General features: G+C 49.8%; 1 protein-coding gene across 2 annotated transcripts; it reads left to right on the top strand.

Annotated features, from left to right (window-relative positions):
* Nucleotides 1-3,593: 3,593 nt before the first annotated feature.
* Nucleotides 3,594-17,802, top strand: LOC112992903 (cytochrome P450 3A12-like). Of its 2 annotated transcripts, none has more exons than XM_026116200.2 (13): nt 3,594-3,758; nt 4,856-4,949; nt 6,044-6,096; nt 7,470-7,569; nt 7,884-7,997; nt 8,884-8,972; nt 9,595-9,743; nt 10,245-10,372; nt 10,715-10,802; nt 11,795-11,955; nt 12,428-12,654; nt 14,240-14,402; nt 16,647-17,802. In XM_026116200.2, exons 1-13 carry the CDS (start codon nt 3,688-3,690, stop codon nt 16,740-16,742), a joined length of 1,533 nt encoding a protein of 510 aa, XP_025971985.2. In that variant the 5' UTR covers nt 3,594-3,687; the 3' UTR covers nt 16,743-17,802. The 2 variants fall into 2 exon arrangements, with proteins under 2 accessions (XP_025971985.2, XP_025971986.2); XM_026116201.2 differs by lacking the exon at nt 4,856-4,949 and adding an exon at nt 5,308-5,446 and having other exon boundaries at nt 3,614-3,758.
* Nucleotides 17,803-18,577: the final 775 nt, after the last annotated feature.

Raw genomic sequence — 18,577 nt, 5'->3', positions numbered from 1 at the left:
CTCGGAGGAGGCGTAACCTCGGGAGAGCAGAGCAAGCACGCGATTTCCTCAAAGTCGGCCAGGCCAGGGAGACAACAGCGCTACGAGAGCTGCGCAAAAAACTCGGGTAGCTCAATCCTTTGCAGCAGTTCACGAGCGCTGGTGCGGATGTGGCTTTCTGTCATGCCACTCCCAGGCGTGCCTGCAGGAACCCCACGTAGTAACATCACAAAACCACCAACGGTGTGATTTTCCCCGCCTGAATGCGGTTCATTCGTCACTGTAAGGTTGTGCAAAGGTTATCAGAGCATGTTGCCACAGGGAGGAGAAGTTCTCCTTCGGTGAACAACTGCTTCGGGGGAGACCAGCGTCACTGTCCCCTCCGCCTGACCCGTCACCTTCTCCGTTGCTGGTGCTTGTAGTGACCATGTGTTTGATAGTCCTCTGCGTCTCCTCTTTTTCCTCTTACTTCAAATTATCGGTCACCTGTAGATCAGTAAGTTGCCCCCGCTCAAGCCCATTTAGCAGGAAAGGAAATATTTGCTCGGGTGCGAAGTTGCTACCCAGTTTATTTAGCTTTGGTGGGGGCTAACCCCTTCCTCCTCCTCCAAAGCCAGGCTTGGCCTCGGTTGCTGTCAGAGAGAGAGGGGAAAATGCTGAAATACAAACCAGCTTCCCACCGAGAAATCACAACAGCAATTAGCAGAGCTTATTAGAAAATCAGCGGCTCTGCGTGAGAAGAAGAAACGCAGCTAACGCGGACTGGGATGTTCGTAGCGGTGCCGCAGCACCGCGTACGCTTGGAGGTGCCTTCTTTAACACTGAGCCCTGGCGAATTTTTCTTCCTGCCTCTAATTGCGGTTCCTAATGTCCTTGTTGTATTGGGCCATGGTCGGTTACTTCGTGGAGGAGTTAGGCTTTAGATGCAAAGGCAAAAGACAGCTCCCAGGATAAGGGAGCCTCAGCTCTGGCAAGGTGAAGGGCTCTTGCGAGAAGGAGACCACAACAAAACGGGACGCTGTGTTCTGCAGCTCAACAGGCCGCCGCTGTCTCCAGCGCCGAACGGCTGGGTGTTCGGCTGCTCTGCACCGCCGGGGCGGGTGGAAATCAGACACACTCTTCCGTAAACTGGCTAATTGATTCCTGTCAGTCGCTGATTACGTGAATCATGGAGCACATCATGGCCTTGAGAAGCTGGGGATGCCTGAAACTTCGTCCTACCGAAACTTGCCGTGCCGCTGCCCTCTTCTTTCGCTTGGGTGTTTGCGGAGGTGACCCTTGCACCTGCGGGAAGACTGGCACCTGCTGTGTTTTAGGAGATAAAAATAAATATTTGGGCACAGGCAAAAACGCTCCTCGCCTATGGATATGGCCATATGTAGTCTATCGGTGCTGTTGCCTTGTGCTAACCGGCCGTTAATTACAGAAGCGCTTTGGTTTCCCCCAGGCTGTGGCTGAGGGTGCTCGACACAGTAGGTCAATCCTCAGCGCAGGCGAGCGGATGTGCCTGGGTGCCCTGGGCCTGGCTGTTCGCTCCGCTATGTGGGTCAGCCAACGCGCTCCGGGGGGGCCGCGGGAAGGGGGCTGCGCTGTGCCGTGCGGAGGAGGAGGTCTGTGGCTCTGCCCCGGGGGCTGCCACCCTCTCGCCGTCTGCTACAGGGAATGGTAACGACATAGACCATGCCCTAACACGTGTCCACAGCAGCCCACAAGCACAGGTGAGGTTGAACATGCTACGGCTGAGCCAGCCAGACGCCCTGCTGTCCGTTCTGCTGGTATTTCTAATGTGTTTTCCCTGTTTCTCCAGTAGAAAGCGGCCGGTCCTGCATGTGTTTGTGGGGGGACGCTCGGTTTCCTGAAGACAAGCAACAATATCATCTCGTGTGACCTCAGGCTGTAAAGCAAGCAGAAAGTCCGGGGCAGAGATGAAATGAGATCCCATCTGGAAACGCCGTTGCTGAGCCGGGGACCCTGAGCGTGGGCTGACCTCCCTGCGCGGTGCTGTTTGTGCCACGGGCTGGTTCGGTCCTTTGAACCGATTCAGGGTCAGCGAGCTGCCTCTTGCCCTAGCGCCCTCGCCAGCCTTCGCAGGGCTCCAGGACGCACGTGGATACGTCAACGGAGCCACCAGCATCCAAACTAGCGGGGAGCCCAGATGCAAAATGGAAAATCCGATCCTCCCCCTGCTCTGTCTTCCTTCAGGGAGGTACATCGGCAGCACAAACACGACCCAAAAGCGACCTAGTAAAAGCTTCGCTGTGGACTTGCGGCTGTTAGGGCGAGCCTGTCCTGTTGGCTTTTCTGCCTGCGTCTCCAGGGCCGGCAACGTCAGGTCAGACTGCTGCAGGCTCGAGTGCATCCGAGCGGTTTTGCCCCTGCGGGAGCCCTCGGGATGGAGGCAGGTCCTGTTCCCTGCTGAATCGCAGCTGCGCGCTCTGAAGGCCGGAGGACCTTGCCTGGGGATGATGGGTCCCTTTCGGCCCTGGGAAGTGTTTTCTGGCAGGGTGCGAGGCCAGTGAAAAGAGGGATGATGTGGGTGGGTGGAAGGATGGGACGTGGGACAAAGATGGGGTGAATGGACCCGCATAGAGAAGGAGGGGGCAGCAAAAAGCCAGAGCAGAGGGAGGACTCAGCTGCAACGACCCTCTCGGCCCATCCCGAGCACTACCCCAAAAAGACTGCCCTCCCCTGCAAGGTGTTTCTCTCCTCCCCAGTGTCTCCTTTGGGCCCTCCATCCCTCCTGTCTCCGAAAGAGGAGGTGCAGGAGGACAAGATAAATGGGGCTGGGTGAGGGAGACATAAGAGGACTATACCTTATATCAACTATAGGTGATCTACACAGCCAGAAACACCCTGGCAGCACCCGGCGCTCCCCCCTCCCCTTATCGGGGCAGGGAGGGTTAACTTGCTGCTCCCTGCGACGAGGGGCCACTGGCAGGAGCTGCCCCCGGGGACGGCGGGCAGGGGGAGACCCTGCGGGGGCAGGAGGCTGGCTGGGGAGAGGGCAATATTTCCCGCGCCCTCCTGATTGTAGCCCTCAATAAAAGCAACAAAACCAGCAAAAGTCCAAACGCAACAAGCCGTGGGCTCACCGGGGCATCGCATCCGAGGGGTGATACAGCGGGAACTGTAAACCCCTCCTTGGCAGGGGCTCCTTCCCCAGCTGCACTGGGGCCCAGTGAAGTCACCAGGCAGCTGGCTCTGGTCAGGGGAAGTATTTTTGGCACGGTGCTCCTGTCGATGGGACTTCTTGCCCTGGGATATTGCAGAGACCAAAGACGACGGGGTGTTCGGAAAAGGCCTGCGCAAGCTGATGGAGCACAAATCCAGCAGCGGCTTGATGCAGCACCGCTCGTTTGGTGAGTACCAGCATCTGGAAGCTCCCTCTCAGCCCCCTGCGAATCTCACTGCTCTCGGGGTAGAAGGTGAGAAGGAACGAGTGAAGCAAGGTCAAGCCCTGTGTTGTTTTTCCCCTAGTGAAAATTACCCTTTTAGCAGCTTCAAGTCACTAGGGCTGGGCACATTATTAAGGTCTCAATCCAGGGAGAAACCTGCCCAAGGGTTAAAGTCTGAGCAGCTGAGCAAGGCAGACTCCTCCTCTGGGTCATGTGAGGGTGGCTGCAGCCAAAAGCTGGGGCTGAAAAGTTGCTCGGCGGAGGTCGGGGCTTCGTGGCAGACTTGCGCTCCCGCGGCGGGCTGGGAGATGCCATGAATTTCCTGCCAGAGCTCTCCGTAGCCACTTGGCTGCTCCTCACCCTCCTCCTTAGCCTCCTGCTTCTGTAAGTAGGGGCTGGTCCCGCGGGGCGACGGGGGAAGAGGAAAAGCGCCTGTGTTCCCCGGGGAGGAGCTGGAGCTCCCCGCGCTTCCCGGGGCCCTTGGAGGGGCTGGGACACCCAAGAAGGGAAGCAGTGTTTGCGCTGCCGGTGTTAAAAACAGATCCCTGGCCGTCTGGAGGTACCTTAAAGGCAGAGATAAGGGCTGATAAAGGAGAAGGAGGCCTTTGCTCAATGAAACCTGCCGGCAGACCTTTCCCCCGTGCCCTGCCTGGGTCAGCTCGAAGGGAGAAAGAGGAAATTGGATTTGGGACTACAGGGGAAAAAATAACCCCTTGTTTTGTGCTTTTCTACATAGATCCAAATAGAAATAACTGCTGTGTTTTTGTTGTAGCAAACTCTGGTTGGTTGCAAAGGAGACGGGGTCTCCCTCGATGGCTTTTCCTGGTGTGGGTGTGTGAGCGGGGAGCAGGGGAGCGTGGGACCTGTGCCAGTGGAGAAGTCCCCTTTTAGACAGTTATGTTGGCAAAATTGCCCTTTTGCTTATGTCACTCAGAGGAGCTGTAGCAAGCTACACAGGCAAAAACTTAATTTTGCTGGTTTAATTTATGTCCCTGCTTTGCTGCGGCTTTTCTGTAGCACTCCCACCTGAGCTTTGCAGCAGGTCTTAGCAGAGACAAACGCAAAGGCAGGTCTCAGCTTGGGAGCTTCATCCCGCTGAGGCCCCTCTTCAGTCACCTGAGCCAAAGCGCTCTGACTCAGGCAACCGAGTGAGGTCCCCGAATAAAGAGCTGAGGACTGGGATGCTCAGATAGGCCCATGGGTTTGCACGGGTTGGGCTGCAGCTGCTTTCAGACCCCTCCTGGCAGGGCACTGAGCATTCACGCAACGGCAACCACTTCTTCTGTGTCAAAACATACCCCAAATGATTTCACATTTATTGCAGGTAGAGAGTATGCTCAGCAGGTTAGCTGCTTAGTCCATAATTTCAGTATTCTCCGGAGGGCAGGGGCCAGCTATTTAAGCTATTTGCTGCCCTCAGGATGAAGCACCTTCTCTTCTTGTTGCATAAATGCGTCTCACATACTGACATTGCTTGGCAGCTATGGGATATGGCCCTTTCAGACCTTCAAGAAGCTGGGTGTTCCTGGGCCACGGCCTTTGCCGTTTCTGGGGACGTTCCTGGAGTACCGGCACGTGAGTAACGGGAGCTTCTGCTCCGCCGACGCTTTAGGTTCTTTCTCGTGGCCAGCCCTCTTCTCCCCGTGCTTTGCCCTTCTCTTTCCCCTGCCCTTGGAAATTATGCTTTCAATTAGGAAACTCTTTGCAGACATAGACAACACAGAAATCACTTTTAGGTACTGGTTGACCAGGATGAGGGGTGTTATGTTTTTCGCACACTTCTTAATTTAAGCTATTAGTTTCCCCCTAGATTTCTACCTCCTCCTCAGCAGCTGAAGACCTGTTCAAAACAAACAAGCAAAAAGTAGAGGAAGAGGTGCACAAGGCTGTGGATTTCTGTGAAAACTCCGTGCTTCTTTGTGCTTTCTGCCAGGCACCACAAAGAGGCCGGGACTAGCCCCAGCCATGCCCTGTTTAGCCACTTGCTGCTCGGCTGTCCTGAAACTAGACCAGATGAAGAGATTTCTAAATAAAACCAATTATCAAGTTACTGGAGCTTACCGAATAACTAGGTACTAGCTGGGCAAATGCAGGCTGAAATGCATTAGCTTTAGCCTCAATGAAAGAGATGATTTAACTTGTGTTTGGTGGACTTACAGCCTGCACATGGTCTCCTGCTAATGGTTTAGTTGATACATGGTGACTGTTACATGTCCCATAAGTTACATCCTTACATGTAACATCAGTTAAAACCTTAATGCGAACAAAAAAGCCGTCATCACTCTGTTTCAGTAAGTGCAGTGGAAGATCTCGTGAGGACAAGGTAGTAGCAGCTCTGATTTGTTGAGCTGGAAATGAGACGGCGCACTGGGATCTAGTTCTGCCTGCTGAGTCTCCTCATGCTAAAAAGATGTACCTTGTCATACCTTGACTTTGTTATATTTTTAGCTCAGGTTGGCTAGTGGAAATTGAAAGAGCAGTTTTCTTGCTCCACACTCTTTTTTCCCTCCATTGCAGATCTCCCTTAAGAACCAACATGGCTCTTAAGAGCTAGCAGGCATCCTCTGCCACTTACAATGGGTCTGCAGGGTCCACCAAACTGCAAGCTGTGACCTGCTGTGATCACTGTGCACTTGCAAACTGTTCATTCCTCCTTTTCTCTTTTGCAGGGAGTCCTGAATTTTGATCAGAAGTGCTTTGAAAAATACGGCAAAATGTGGGGGTGAGTTTCTTACTACAGAGCAAAATGCCCTATTTGAGGTGCTCCTCAGCCCCAAAATAGCATGGTGACACCCGTGGAAGGAGGTATGTTACCACCAAGTCTCAACATTTTAATTCCAGCAGTGACAGGTTGGGTCGTCGGGGAAATCCAGGTTCCCCAATGGGGATCTCTCCAGCCGTCTCTCCAAGGCTGCTCTCCCACTGGGATTTCGGTACAGTGTAAGGTTGGGATGATGGCAGCCTGTCTGGGGTTTTTTGTTTCCATAACCTTTGAACATAACCAGCGCTTGTCCTTTGGGGAATGTTCAAAATCATACGACAGTGTTAGTGACCCTGGGGCCAGGGAAGCTTGCACCGTGGAGAGCCCAGAGATCCGATTCCGGCAGCTCCCTGCTGTCCTCCAACGCCATCAAATCCGTACAGCCAAACTTTCATTTCTCAGCTCTGGATGCGCTAGTGAGGGAAGGCACCAGTCATTTTCCTACCGTGCTGCCTGCCCAGAAAGCTCAGCTGCTTGGTGTCAAACTGAGCCGCATGTCTTTGAAGCTGCCGTTCTGTCTGTCTTGGGCAGAAAGAGCGCTGCAGGCTGCCACGGTGTTTTTCATCTTGCTCCCTGCCTCTCCCAGCACCAGAGCAGGAGTTACCTTTCAACCTGCCTCCCTGCTCCCTGCACAGCGCTGGTTTTGTGCAGACGGACGCTGGGTCTCTTTTCATGCTTCTCTTGGGAACCTCTCAAACCGAAGCAAAACTGTTGCACAAAAATCCTGGGAGGCTTCAGGAAACCCAGCGCATTTTTTAGAAGATTAAATGATCTCAAGCCTCTTGAAGATGGCAGCTTCCCTCAGCTGTGGCCCTCAGCTCGCTGCCCTTTGGCCCTCACCATGGCTTTTAAGTGTTTCTGTCTCCAGTGATGGAAAAACAGAGGACACAGAGGAGTTTATCCCCTCTCATTGCCCAAATGCCATGCAGGGAACTCTCTTTACCCCACAGCCTGGCCACTCTGTGTGGCTTTATTGACTGCAGGTACCAGTTGTGCAAACAGGGCTCAGACAGCGCAAATGCAGCAGATCAAAGCCGTGGCAAAAGCTGCCCTCTGTCAAAACACACGCTGCTTTGGAAGTTCTTCTTTAATAATGCAGACGATTGCTAGAGATGCCCACATTGTCTATATTTGGCACCATCTTTCTTCCCTTTTTCCTGTTTTGCTACATAATAAGAGTTTCAGCCTCGTCCCCTTAGCTGTTTTGTCAGAGAGGACTCAGCTGGCTCAAAATCCTTTGGGCTTGGGCAGTTGCTCTGGCCACAGACAAACCAGGCTGCGTTTGCTCCAAGTGGCTGTGATCAACAGATTGATGTGGGTTTCTCTTGGCCTAGGTTTTTTGATGGCAGGCGGCCTGTGCTAGCCGTTCTGGACCCCATACTCATCAAAGCCATCCTGGTGAAGGAGTGCTATACGCTTTTTACTAATCGCCGGGTAGGTATCTAGTGCAGAGCTTTCCTCTCTGGTGCAAAGAGTGCGTGCGCCGGGGAAGAAAGTTGCCAGTCTGGCAGGCACATTGGTAGCCTTAGTCTGGATGTACCCTACAACTAATGTCATTTATGACTTTTATGCTTTCATTTCCATTTCTGCTGTTTGCTGGTTGAGGCAGAGCTGCTATGACTTCAGGGGCCAAGACAGTGCTCCATTTTCTTTTTTTCCTAGGGCTGTCTTGTGGGAGGGGGCTGGAAACCTTCACACACCTCCCTGTATAACAATATCTCTTTTGCTCTAAAATTCTCCCTCTGCAGACCTTTGGTCTGCATGGAAGCCTGGACTCGGCCCTCACCCTTGCTGAAGATGAGCAGTGGAAAAGGATTCGCTCTGTGCTATCTCCAACCTTCACCAGCGGGAAGCTGAAGGAGGTAAAGCAGAGTATGCTGGTACTCTGCAACAGTCGTTGGAGGAGTAGTGGGGCAGTTCTGGTCAGTACAGACCTTCTCCTCGAATGGGGAAGTCGCCCCATGTGTCAAGATCTTGTACAGCAGAGCCTTCGTTCATGGATCAGTAACGTGGTGGCTGTCCACCCTGTCCTGGCTTTGTCGGCTGGGAGAAGGGCATGTGGGGAGTGAAACGGCACGCAAGATTTTATGAGCTGAGGCTGATGGCCCAATGACCTGTATTTTCTTCTTTCTAATCCCATCTCGCTCAGACCCTGTGTGTCCGTTTTCCATGGCACTCAGGAGCCACGTTCACTCCCAGCCAGGTGTTCAGGACCCAGATCAGTGTCACCACGTTTGCACAGAACGGTACCCAGCCTATTCATCTTCAGCCTGGCTTCAACACCTTCCTTCCCACACAACACGCACACTTCCCCCAGGCTGGAAAAAGCTGCCTTGTGGGTTTGACCAAGCTCTGGGCCACCACTTTGCTTCCTGCCACTAATTCAAGGTTGGTCGTTTGCAACTGGCTTGTGTTGCCCTGCAGGGAGGCTCTCAAATGGCTCTTGACCTTGGAGTCTGGAGGGCGGCAGTCTGCTCTGTGTCACCGAGGGACCGTGCCTAGCTAGAGGGGAAGCTGCATGCGAAGGGCCCCTTGTTCAGCCACATCCGGACGCGTTCTGTAGACAGCTTGTTAAGGTCACAGAGAGCAATGTCTAGGGCCTGGAAATGCTTTCTCCGCAAGCTAAAGAGCTAATCACTGCGAGCTGGCAAATCGCAAATACCGATGTGGAGTTGCCTAGCAGTGCCCAGCCTTGCTTAATAGAGGTGAAAGAGTCAACAGTGCTTTCTGCTTTATTCTGCATTTCAGATGCTACCTATCATTAACTACTATGGTGAGAAATTAGTGAAAAACATTGAGAAGAAAGTGGCTAATGATGAGTTCCTGCCCACAAAGGAGTGAGTAACTGTGCGGGGATGACAGGAAAGTCTTTAGTCAGCATGGGGAAGGAGTCATTTTGGAGAGCCATTTCCATGCTGCAGGGTAGATTGCTTGTCTTCCCTGGGATGTCACCTGGAGGCAAACTCCACCGTGGTCATGGCCATGGTATGTTCCTCTGTTACGGGCTTGCTGTGCTCTGCTGTGTTCAAATTGGGTAACTATGTTTCTGTGTTCTGCATTTCTTTTTACTGGGGAAGTATTTTGAGGAAGGAGTTGGGCCCATTCCGGAAGCCCCTCATGTTGCAGACATGGTATTTTTGGATGTCATTTTCACACTCTCTTTTACAGATGGAAATCAGAATACAATTTTTCTTGCCCTGGGTTGCAGTTCAATGGTTTCCATCTATAGCCTCGGTTTTTGAAGCTGAGAAAAATTGAGTCATGAATGGAACTGAGGAAACTTTGAAAAATATAACGCTGGTTACTGTCAAACCAGGACAGGACCTGCTATGTCAGGACTCTGCACTGAGCCCTTGATTAAAAGAGATTCTCTCTCTCAAGGATTGTTCCTAGAAGGACTTCTGTTCACCAGTCCTGCTGGGTTCATCCCATTCATTCTTTTTTTTTCTCTCTATCTAGCATTTTTGGAGCCTACAGCATGGATGTGGTGGCCAGCACTTCCTTCAGTGTGAATATTGACTCCATGAATAATCCCAGTGACCCCTTTGTCACCAACATTAAGAAATTTCTCAAATTCAATTTCTTAAATCCACTGGTCCTATTAATAGGTATGACACACCTCATCTCACATGGCCCTAAATCAGTGTCAGAAATGGTGACCACTTTCATTTCCTCTTAGCTCCCTTAGTAGTTCAGGGTCCTCTTCATCTTCTAGGAGGTGCTCGACACTGCAGTATTTGATTCATCCTTGCAAGTCCATAGAAATAGTTCCCCAGGGAAATTTGTACAACCCACGTGGGTCTTTGCTTCATCTTGCTGCAAGCAGGAAATCTGTTTGCAGAGATAAGATGGAGAGCTTCTACTCTGTCTCACAGAGAACTGCACTTAATGTGGCACTGAGGTCATATAGTGGTATAAAGTCAGGAGGTTCTCAAGCATTATTCCATGCCTACTCAGGCCAGTTAGGTATAGTTAGAGCTGGAGGCACAGAAAAGCCATTTGTTGGGTCAGAGTCCAGATTTGTCCCTCCCCATGCCATGTTCCTCGCCAGTTTTGAGTTTCTTGGGCCCCTTTGAACTAAAATATGTTGTTCTTTTCTTTCCTTTCAGTGTTGTTCCCCTTCGTTGTCCCAGTGCTGGAGAAGATGAATGTGACTCTGTTACCCTCAGGAGCCACGAACTTCTTCAAAAACACCTTCAGTAAAATGAAGAAGGAACGGCGAAAGGGCTGCCATAAAGTGAGTGCAGCCCAGATGGCCTTTTCTCCCCACTCTCTCTCTGAGCGCAGGAAGGATCTGTTCAGGCGTTCAGGAGCGGTAGCGTGTCTCCTACCCTCCATAACAGCTCCCTGCTAGTTGAACCTGGGCAAGGCCAAAAACATGTCCTGCCTGGGCTTCCATGGGGAGAAAGTGCGTTTGCTCATGAAAGTCCCCAGTCTGAACCCAATGTGCTCTTCAGAGCACATGCATCTGCAGTTGGGGCTGCAAATGGAGCAGGCGCTGGCGTGTCAGAGAGGAATATGTGCTGGGCAAGGTTTGCCTTCGCCCCCACCCATGTCTTCTCCGACTTTCTCTCTCCAGGACCGGGTTGATTTCCTGCAACTCATGGTTGATTCGCAGAGCTCAGGTGGCAGCTCCAACCCTGCTGAGGAGAGCAACTCATATAAAAGTATGTCTTTAGATCTGTCCTCCTCTCAGCAGTGAGGAGGGCTGTTCCTCACATGGTTAAAGGAAGGAAGGGGAGAGGATTTTATTCATTAATTCTGTGGGAGATCCAGGGCCTCGGTAGCAGGCAGTACGATGCTTGCCACATGTCAACCATATTAAATTATATCTCAGTTCCTGGGACAAATCCTGAACACTGTTCATCCAACAGAGAGGAAACAGGATGAATGTCTCATTACCCCGCTGTTTCTTACTTTGCCGTCCCCAAAGGCAAGTGATGATGCTGTATTTACCTTGTTCATCTGTGAGCTCATGTGTTGCTTATCCTATGTAAATTGTTAGAGTCAGAGAATAATGGCTCAACCAAGGCATAGTCTAGTCTATCTCCCTCTAACAAGGCAGGATGCTCGTAAACTTCTGAGACGCAAGGACAGAGTTTTTGTATGACACCTTGCACTGCAGGCTGCATCCTCACAGCACTTGGACACTACTGCAGCAGCAGTGTTAAATCCTGTGCTCTCATTATTACCACTGTGACACTATGTTCAGGGCTGTACTAATCCCTCAGCAGTGCATGGTTCATCTCAGAGCTTAGAGGAACTTCTGGACATTTCTTCTTCTCTATTCCTGGCATGTGCCCATATTTTTTAACCCACTGTGGACTGAGCACAATTCCAAGACTGCAATTAACAGAGACTTTCTAAATCAGGCTCAGGGTGCATGTAACTTCACTGGTTTGATTTTATCTTAAAGATAGCAATGTCACACTGCTGATTTTTACAGCAGTTTTCTGGCTTTACATCAGTGCCAGACCCACCACACTGTGGGTGCCAGAAGCGTTCAGTCTGTGTCAGCTGGATGTTTTCTTTACTAGGTGTTAAGTAATTATCAGTAGAGTTGCCTAAATAGACCAGTGGGATGCTGAATTCCTGAGGTTAATCAGGGTTGTGCTGTAAGTTTCAGCTCCTTGCTTGTGTTTTTTATGTCTCTTTTTAGCATTAAGTGATGAGGAGATTCTGGCCCAGGCTCTTACCTTTGTTTTTGCTGGTTATGAGACCACCAGTTCCACCCTCAGCTACATCTCTTATCACCTGGCCACTCACCCTGATGTGCAGCAGCGACTGCAGGATGAGATTGATGCAAATCTGCCCAGCAAGGTAAAGGAGGGTGGGAGATGCCAGGGTCTTTCCCACTTCTGCCATGTAGACTGAGCCAAAAGTCAGACTAAAAGCAAAAACAGTCACTTTGCATGGAGGAGACACCAGCCACACACACTAACACCTGCAGCATGCTTCCTCCAGTGACTTCATCACTGTCTCTGGGGATGATCTGCATCCATCAGAGTGGAAATTTTAGAATTTCACCTTCTGGAGCTGGTCTCTGACGCCTGAAGGGGAAGCGTTGGGTGTGTATTGGGGTGGGGTTGAAGTCCCATGTTCACAACCATCTGAGAGCACCTGAGGGCCTAAAATCTAGGCACTAACGAAGAGCAGACTGAGGTAACTGCAGTCTTCGAGGGGATGAGGTAGAGCAGTTGTGCCTCCAGCTCTGTTTGGTGCAGTCTGGTGTGCTCGCTTATCAAGGTGGTCTTCCCAGACCTGAGACTTTCCTCTCCGCTGCCCTCCCCAGGCCGCTCCCACGTACAGTGCGCTCGTGCAGATGGAGTATCTTGATATGGTGGTGAACGAAACCCTCCGGCTCTTCCCCCCGGGGGGGCGGATTGAAAGGGTCTGCAAGAAGACTGTGGAGATCAACGGCGTGACTATCCCGAAGGGCATGGTGATAATGATTCCCGCCTACGTGATTCATCGCGACCCGGCGTACTGGCCTCAGCCAGAGGAGTTCAGGCCTGAGAGGTGAGGAAATAGCTGCTCGTTCAACCTGAGTCCTGGGAGTAGAAATGGCAGCAAAAGTGGGGAATGCATGATTATAACATTTAAATTAGGCATTTATCATTGTCTGACATCTAGTCCCAGCATTACCATGAGGGGAATTTTATGATCTACATCCATAAACTGTGCATGGAATTTAATTAACTGTATTGAAGAAAACGACAGCGAGACCAGCTCCCAGCAGCTGTAACACTGAGGGGTTTATGGCCAGATATTAAAACAAGAGCCATTGGGTGACTGGCACAACGCCATGCAAATCAGCACTGGAAGGGCAAAGACGTGCAGGAAATAAAATTTAATTTTTCAGTTCTAGTTATGAAACAGTCCTTGCTCAGGAGTCTCTGTCAGCCCCTGAGAAATGAGGCAATAGCCCAAGACGGACCCGGGAGACCCTTAGGCCCTCAGGTGGCCCAGAGGGCCAGATCTGTGCCCTTGCACCAGGTGTTCAGATGCCCTGGAAGTGAACCCCTGGGTTGAAATGTGGTCCTTCATCACCCTTGGGACAAAACCGGCAGCAGTATCAGGCAGAAGTCAGGGAAGGGGATGTGTGCTGCTGAAATCGCATCCTCCAGCTGGACTCTGTTTGCAGCGATGGCGATTATACCATCCAGTCTGTTCTGGAGTTGCACCTATGGCCCTGGTACCTGCGTTGGTTGTATGGATAAGCACCAAACCCCTATGGCCCAGACTCCTTGCGCTGACGGCACACGTGGTGATACTATATACCTATGGCCCAGGCGCCCTGTGTCGATGGCAGAAGGAGCCACCCGCGTGGGAGCACTCTGCCGATGGGCATCAGTCGCACGGGTCACTCCAGCAGCTGCATCCTTGCACCACGTCACTAACGGTGCGTTCGCAGCTGGACGGACACTCTTTAGGGATCGCTTGTCCCGCTGTGAGTGGATCAGAGAGATGTGCTGTGTGGTAGCAAGATACTTCACTACTGACTAACGTGACCAAGGTTTATACCCAGACCTCATGTACTGGGAATAAAAAGCCCTGATAGCATGAAAATCAAGTGATCACTAGGAAGGAGTATTACTGAAAACGCTCAGTGGCAAATTTCTCTGTGAAGTTGATTGTTCTGCCCTGTTTTTCATGATGAGGAAAGGAATGGCTGGCATGTCTCAAAAGCAATCCTCCTTTTAGTCACACAGAGGGAGAACATCTTTGTGTTCGCTTAATCCTTTGATTTAAAGGGAAGATGTGAAGCTGTAGGCATGTGTGTTTCAGGGTTTGAAATCTGGGTTCAGGTTTCGAGCTGAGAACAGGAGTTCTAAGAGAAGAGTCGCTATGAAACCATTAGCATGTTTCAGGTCTCCCGTGCTCACCCGATGAACCTGGAGATGCACAGCAAACTCCAAGCACCAGATAAAAGCAGTAGCGTAAGGTACCTATTAAGAAAGAAATAAGGAGCTTGGCTGGGTTCTCCTAATATGCACAGAAACACAAAACCCTTTTTCCTTCCCAGACCCCGCATCCCTTCAGATCTGAAAGCTGACATTGGAACAGTAGCTCTTTCTAACTCTATTTTTTTTATTGTGAGCAGGTTCAGTAAAGAGAACAAAGAGTCTATTGACCCCTACACCTACCTGCCATTTGGGGCTGGCCCCAGGAACTGCATAGGAATGAGGTTTGCTCTCCTCACCCTGAAAGTGGCTGTGGTTGTCCTGTTGCAAAACTACTCTTTCAGACCCTGCAAAGATACTCCGGTGAGAATATGGGCTTGATGTTTTCCATTATCTGCACCTTAGTCCCACTGAGATGGTCCTGTGTGCTCTCTTTTGCCTACATCTCAGGATAAATAGGGAACCGGCTCACATGCACGTTAAATTCCTCTCTTCCCTGAGGAGTTCAGAGACTGATAGCTCCAGGAGCACTGAACCTTGTCTGCAGACTTGGTTTTTACTACTTCACACAGAGATCAGGGAGGAAGATTTTACTCTGGATTAGAGAGGCACATGGGAATGATTGTATTTAAATGCTCTCAGTTATTTTAAATGGTTCAACACCAGTTACCGATTCATTTTTTCAAGCCTCTACAGAAGGAGATGTAATGGTGGTGGAATACATCAGACTGAAATCCCTGACATCCTCTGCCTCTGGTACACCTAAGTCACAGGGTGTTCACTTCCCCGTGGTCCCTGGCCAGTCTGCCTTGACCTGGCTTAGGACAACCCTATTCCAGATAAGAGAAAATTAATGTCCTCCACCACCCACCCAGCCTGCTCTGAAGTTGTTTTTGTCACACAACCATGGCTATTAGCTATGAGACAGCAAGATTCCTCTCTCTTGGGCAACGGACAGTCTTTAAAGGGTAACAACTTTTAAGTAAGCCCAGTCTGAGATAAATTTGAATTAGTGGCCCTCTCTCCCCTTTGAGGCTATGCAGGATCTAGGAGGCAGAGGAAAACCAGGGAATAGGCTCCCTCCCTCCCTGCTCCCCGTTTTGCCTGGGATCCCTGTGAATGTCGCAAGCAGGTACCAATGGAGCAGGCCCTGCGAGTACTGGGAGATGGGGCTGTTTGACATAGAGTAAATTGTAAGTCAAGCAGTACCCCCTGAAAGCACGGCAATTTCCTGCGACTCAGAGGCAGGGAGCACTACATAAGGTGTTACTGTTGGGTGCGGACACCCAGTTTCTGGCCCCTAACCTGGCTTTCTACACTGATCGCCATGAAAAGCTGTCACATTAATGTGTTTTGTTCTTGAGGCGTGCTTGGGAAATCAGAACAGAGGGGGCAGCAAGCATATGCAAAGGACATTGGTTGTATGAAACAGAAAAATATGCATAGAATTATTACTTGGCACAAGCTCTCTGCTTGAATCTCTGCAGATTCAGATTGCAACTCAACTAGTAACCTGGAGGTGAAAGACTGTAATAGTCCATTAACAATGCGGTGACCTATCCACCCTCCCCCAAGTCTAATGACATTTTTCTAGTCCTCTGCAATCCATAAAATTGATTCTTTTTATAACTGCCTTTAATTAAAGGGAGAGAAGTTAAATATGTATTGTATTATTGGTGCCCATAGGTTTGTGAGGCTCTTTTAGCCTTTTTTCTTCAGAAGAAGAAATCACGTATATCAGATTAGAGCAGGAGGGGGAAAAAAATCACCCCAGAACATCTCTTTGGAATACGTATATGGAAGCTACAGTCTGCTCTTGCTCCTTCACTGATGGCACATTGGGCTTAGCGCCACATTGCTTGAATTTCCTGATACAAAAGCTTATTGGGATATGGGGCTTTTAATGCAGCTCATCGGGATGGGGATATATTGCCATTGTCTTGATGAAGAGGAGAGCAAGGATATGAGCAGCACTGAACCAGCAGAATAGACTTGGTAAAACAGCTCTTCCCTCCCCTGTAAGATGACTCCCTCCATCACTAGTTTTAAGTATTTATTTTATTGAGACTTCCAGCCCAGCCCCAAAGGAGCCTGACACTTTCCTGTGCGAGGACCTTTCTCTTGGGTACTAAGCCTGAACACCTCTCTTAATTTCTTTCTTCACAGAGAGCTTATTGCTCCTCCAGCTCCTGTTATGGTCTAGCTCCCCTTAGTGCTGGCACATTTCAGCATTAAACAAAATGGTACTGCATGTCCCCTCATTAGTTGCTGCTCCATGGATGGATGCTGGATGCTTTTCCCTCCGCATCCAGCTTTTCCCTCCTCCATCCTGTTGATCAGTGCACTGAGCTCTTCCAGCTGTGCTGTGTGGAAGCCAGAACTGACTAACCAATTCATTCAGGAGTGAGGAGTATTAAAACCCAAGTTTATATGTGTATCACATGAGCGTTAGTGATATTCCTGGTATACATACATCTGTAAACTCAGGACACTCATTGAGAACAAGGGGTGGCTGAGATATACGTGGGCTGTAGGAGTCCTGCCAGTGTCAGGACTGTCCTTCTCACAGCTCACATGGCTCTTTTATTTTTCTTCCTCCTGCTCAAGATCCCTCTGGTGCTGGACACACAGGGTTTCATGCAGCCTAAGAAGCCCATCGTCCTGAAGATGGTCCCCAGAGGCTGTGCTGATCTGGAGAAGTAAAGGAGCTGGAACAGATCAGAGACTGCTGAAAGAGGGTGCCAAGGGTGCTGCTTCCACTCTCTAACACTTAAGAGGAGATACAGCTTGATGTCTGTGTCAGTGGTGCAAACCTCCATTTCGTAACAGGGCATTAGGTGTTTAGCCCAGCAGAATTTCATTATCCTAATGAAAATTCCTTAGTCCCGAATCCCCCTGTCCCACATCAGTATGGGCATTTTGCAAGCCCATTTGCACTGGAGTTATTTGAATGCTTTTTCTGTCTCTTCAAAGATGAACTTTGCCCAGCAATTTGATTTCAGACACTGTCAGTCTTTTTTGGCAGTGTAATTTAAATCAAGATAGGGAGAGCAAATTGCACAGAGTTAAGTAATGCTACCATTGCTCCTATTCCTAATGCCTGCTAGGTGACTCTGTATGTCTCCTGGGAACACAGAGTTGTCCTGGGCTGTTTCCTCAGCTGTGTGCAGTGAGGCTGTTACGACTCTGAGAAGTGTTCAAGTGGTCACATCCTTCCAGGAAATAATGCCTGTGGCAAATTTTCTGGTGCTGATTTTTTGTAGATTTTTCTTAATGATTTTAGGTGGCTTTTGCATGCTCCAGACTGCAGATTTGTTAACTGGAGGAGTGCAGAGACAAGCAGTTACCCCTAATGACTGGAGATCTGCAGAACTGGAGAGAAGTGCACTGCATGTGTTTCCTGATTGTTTGCTTATTTTACCCCAGGCATGCAGCCTTCTCCCATAGAAGGGACTGTCAACACAAGCACTGTCTACACTGCTATCATGAGACTGTTTAGATTTGATTTGTATTGCCTTTGTAATACTGACTTAATTGAATTAACAATGCAGGGTGCAGCACTGAGAAGGTCTTCAGTCATCCTGGAGAACCTTAGTCTAGAAGAAAGATGCTGCCTTTGGCTATTGGCAGCTGGGAAGTCTTGCTGGACTTTGCCATTTTTACGTTCTAGAGAACATAGTGCTTTGTACTTTCTCATTTCACATTACTCCTCCAAAAAGTGCTAATGGAAGGTGAATTACAATAAAAAGCTCGCTTACTTCTACTTCTGTAACCAGCTGAAGCCAGTCTCTGCTTCTGCTCTTTCCTCCATACACAAGTGAATCCATCTGTAGGTCTCATAAGCATTTGGCCAGATAATGATGTGGTCCCATTGCCTTTCCCAGCAAGGCTTCTCCGTTTCTTAGGTGGGAAGGTTCAAAGGAAGTACCTCTGTCTCAGAAATGTGTCTCAGAGTGAATGTAGAAGCCCTCTTTTTCACTTAATTATTCCACTGTGACCTTTGTAGCAACACAAATTTCTGAATGTGCTATCTTGCTAGTCTCAGCCAAGCACTTCTCTTTCTGTGAAAGTAAGAGATTTGATTCCCGTGTCTGTTCCATGCTGCAAACTAGCTAACCACATGCGGTGTTCAAAGTGTTCTCCATATGCTCGCCTAAGCACCTCTGGCACCTGCTTTTGTGTACCCTTCAACAGGAGCATGTCTCATGCTTCCAAACCACAAGATTTCAGTGCTGGGTAAAATATTTGCATGTGCATATATACCTAATCCAGTCACTACCATGAATAATGCCGCTTGGATTCCTGGGGGATGAAAACTCATTATATAAAAAAGGAACCCAAGGCATTATCTTACGTGTATCATCAGGAGTAAGAGCTACCTCTAGAGATGCAGAGTTTGATACAGTCCAGTCCGAAAGAAATGGCTGTACAAAGTCCCTAACAGCATGAAGTGGTTTCCGTTGCAAAATTGAGTTTCGGAACTTCAGCCCCTGGACAGCAGCTGGCTAAACCTTTGATTTTTCTATCACTGCATTTTT

The sequence above is a fragment of the Dromaius novaehollandiae genome, chromosome 14 (genome assembly GCF_036370855.1).
Source record: "Dromaius novaehollandiae isolate bDroNov1 chromosome 14, bDroNov1.hap1, whole genome shotgun sequence".
Taxonomy (NCBI): Eukaryota; Metazoa; Chordata; class Aves; order Casuariiformes; family Dromaiidae; genus Dromaius; species Dromaius novaehollandiae.
Note: the sequence above shows the minus strand (reverse complement) of the source record. Positions and strands in the feature narration are given on the sequence as shown.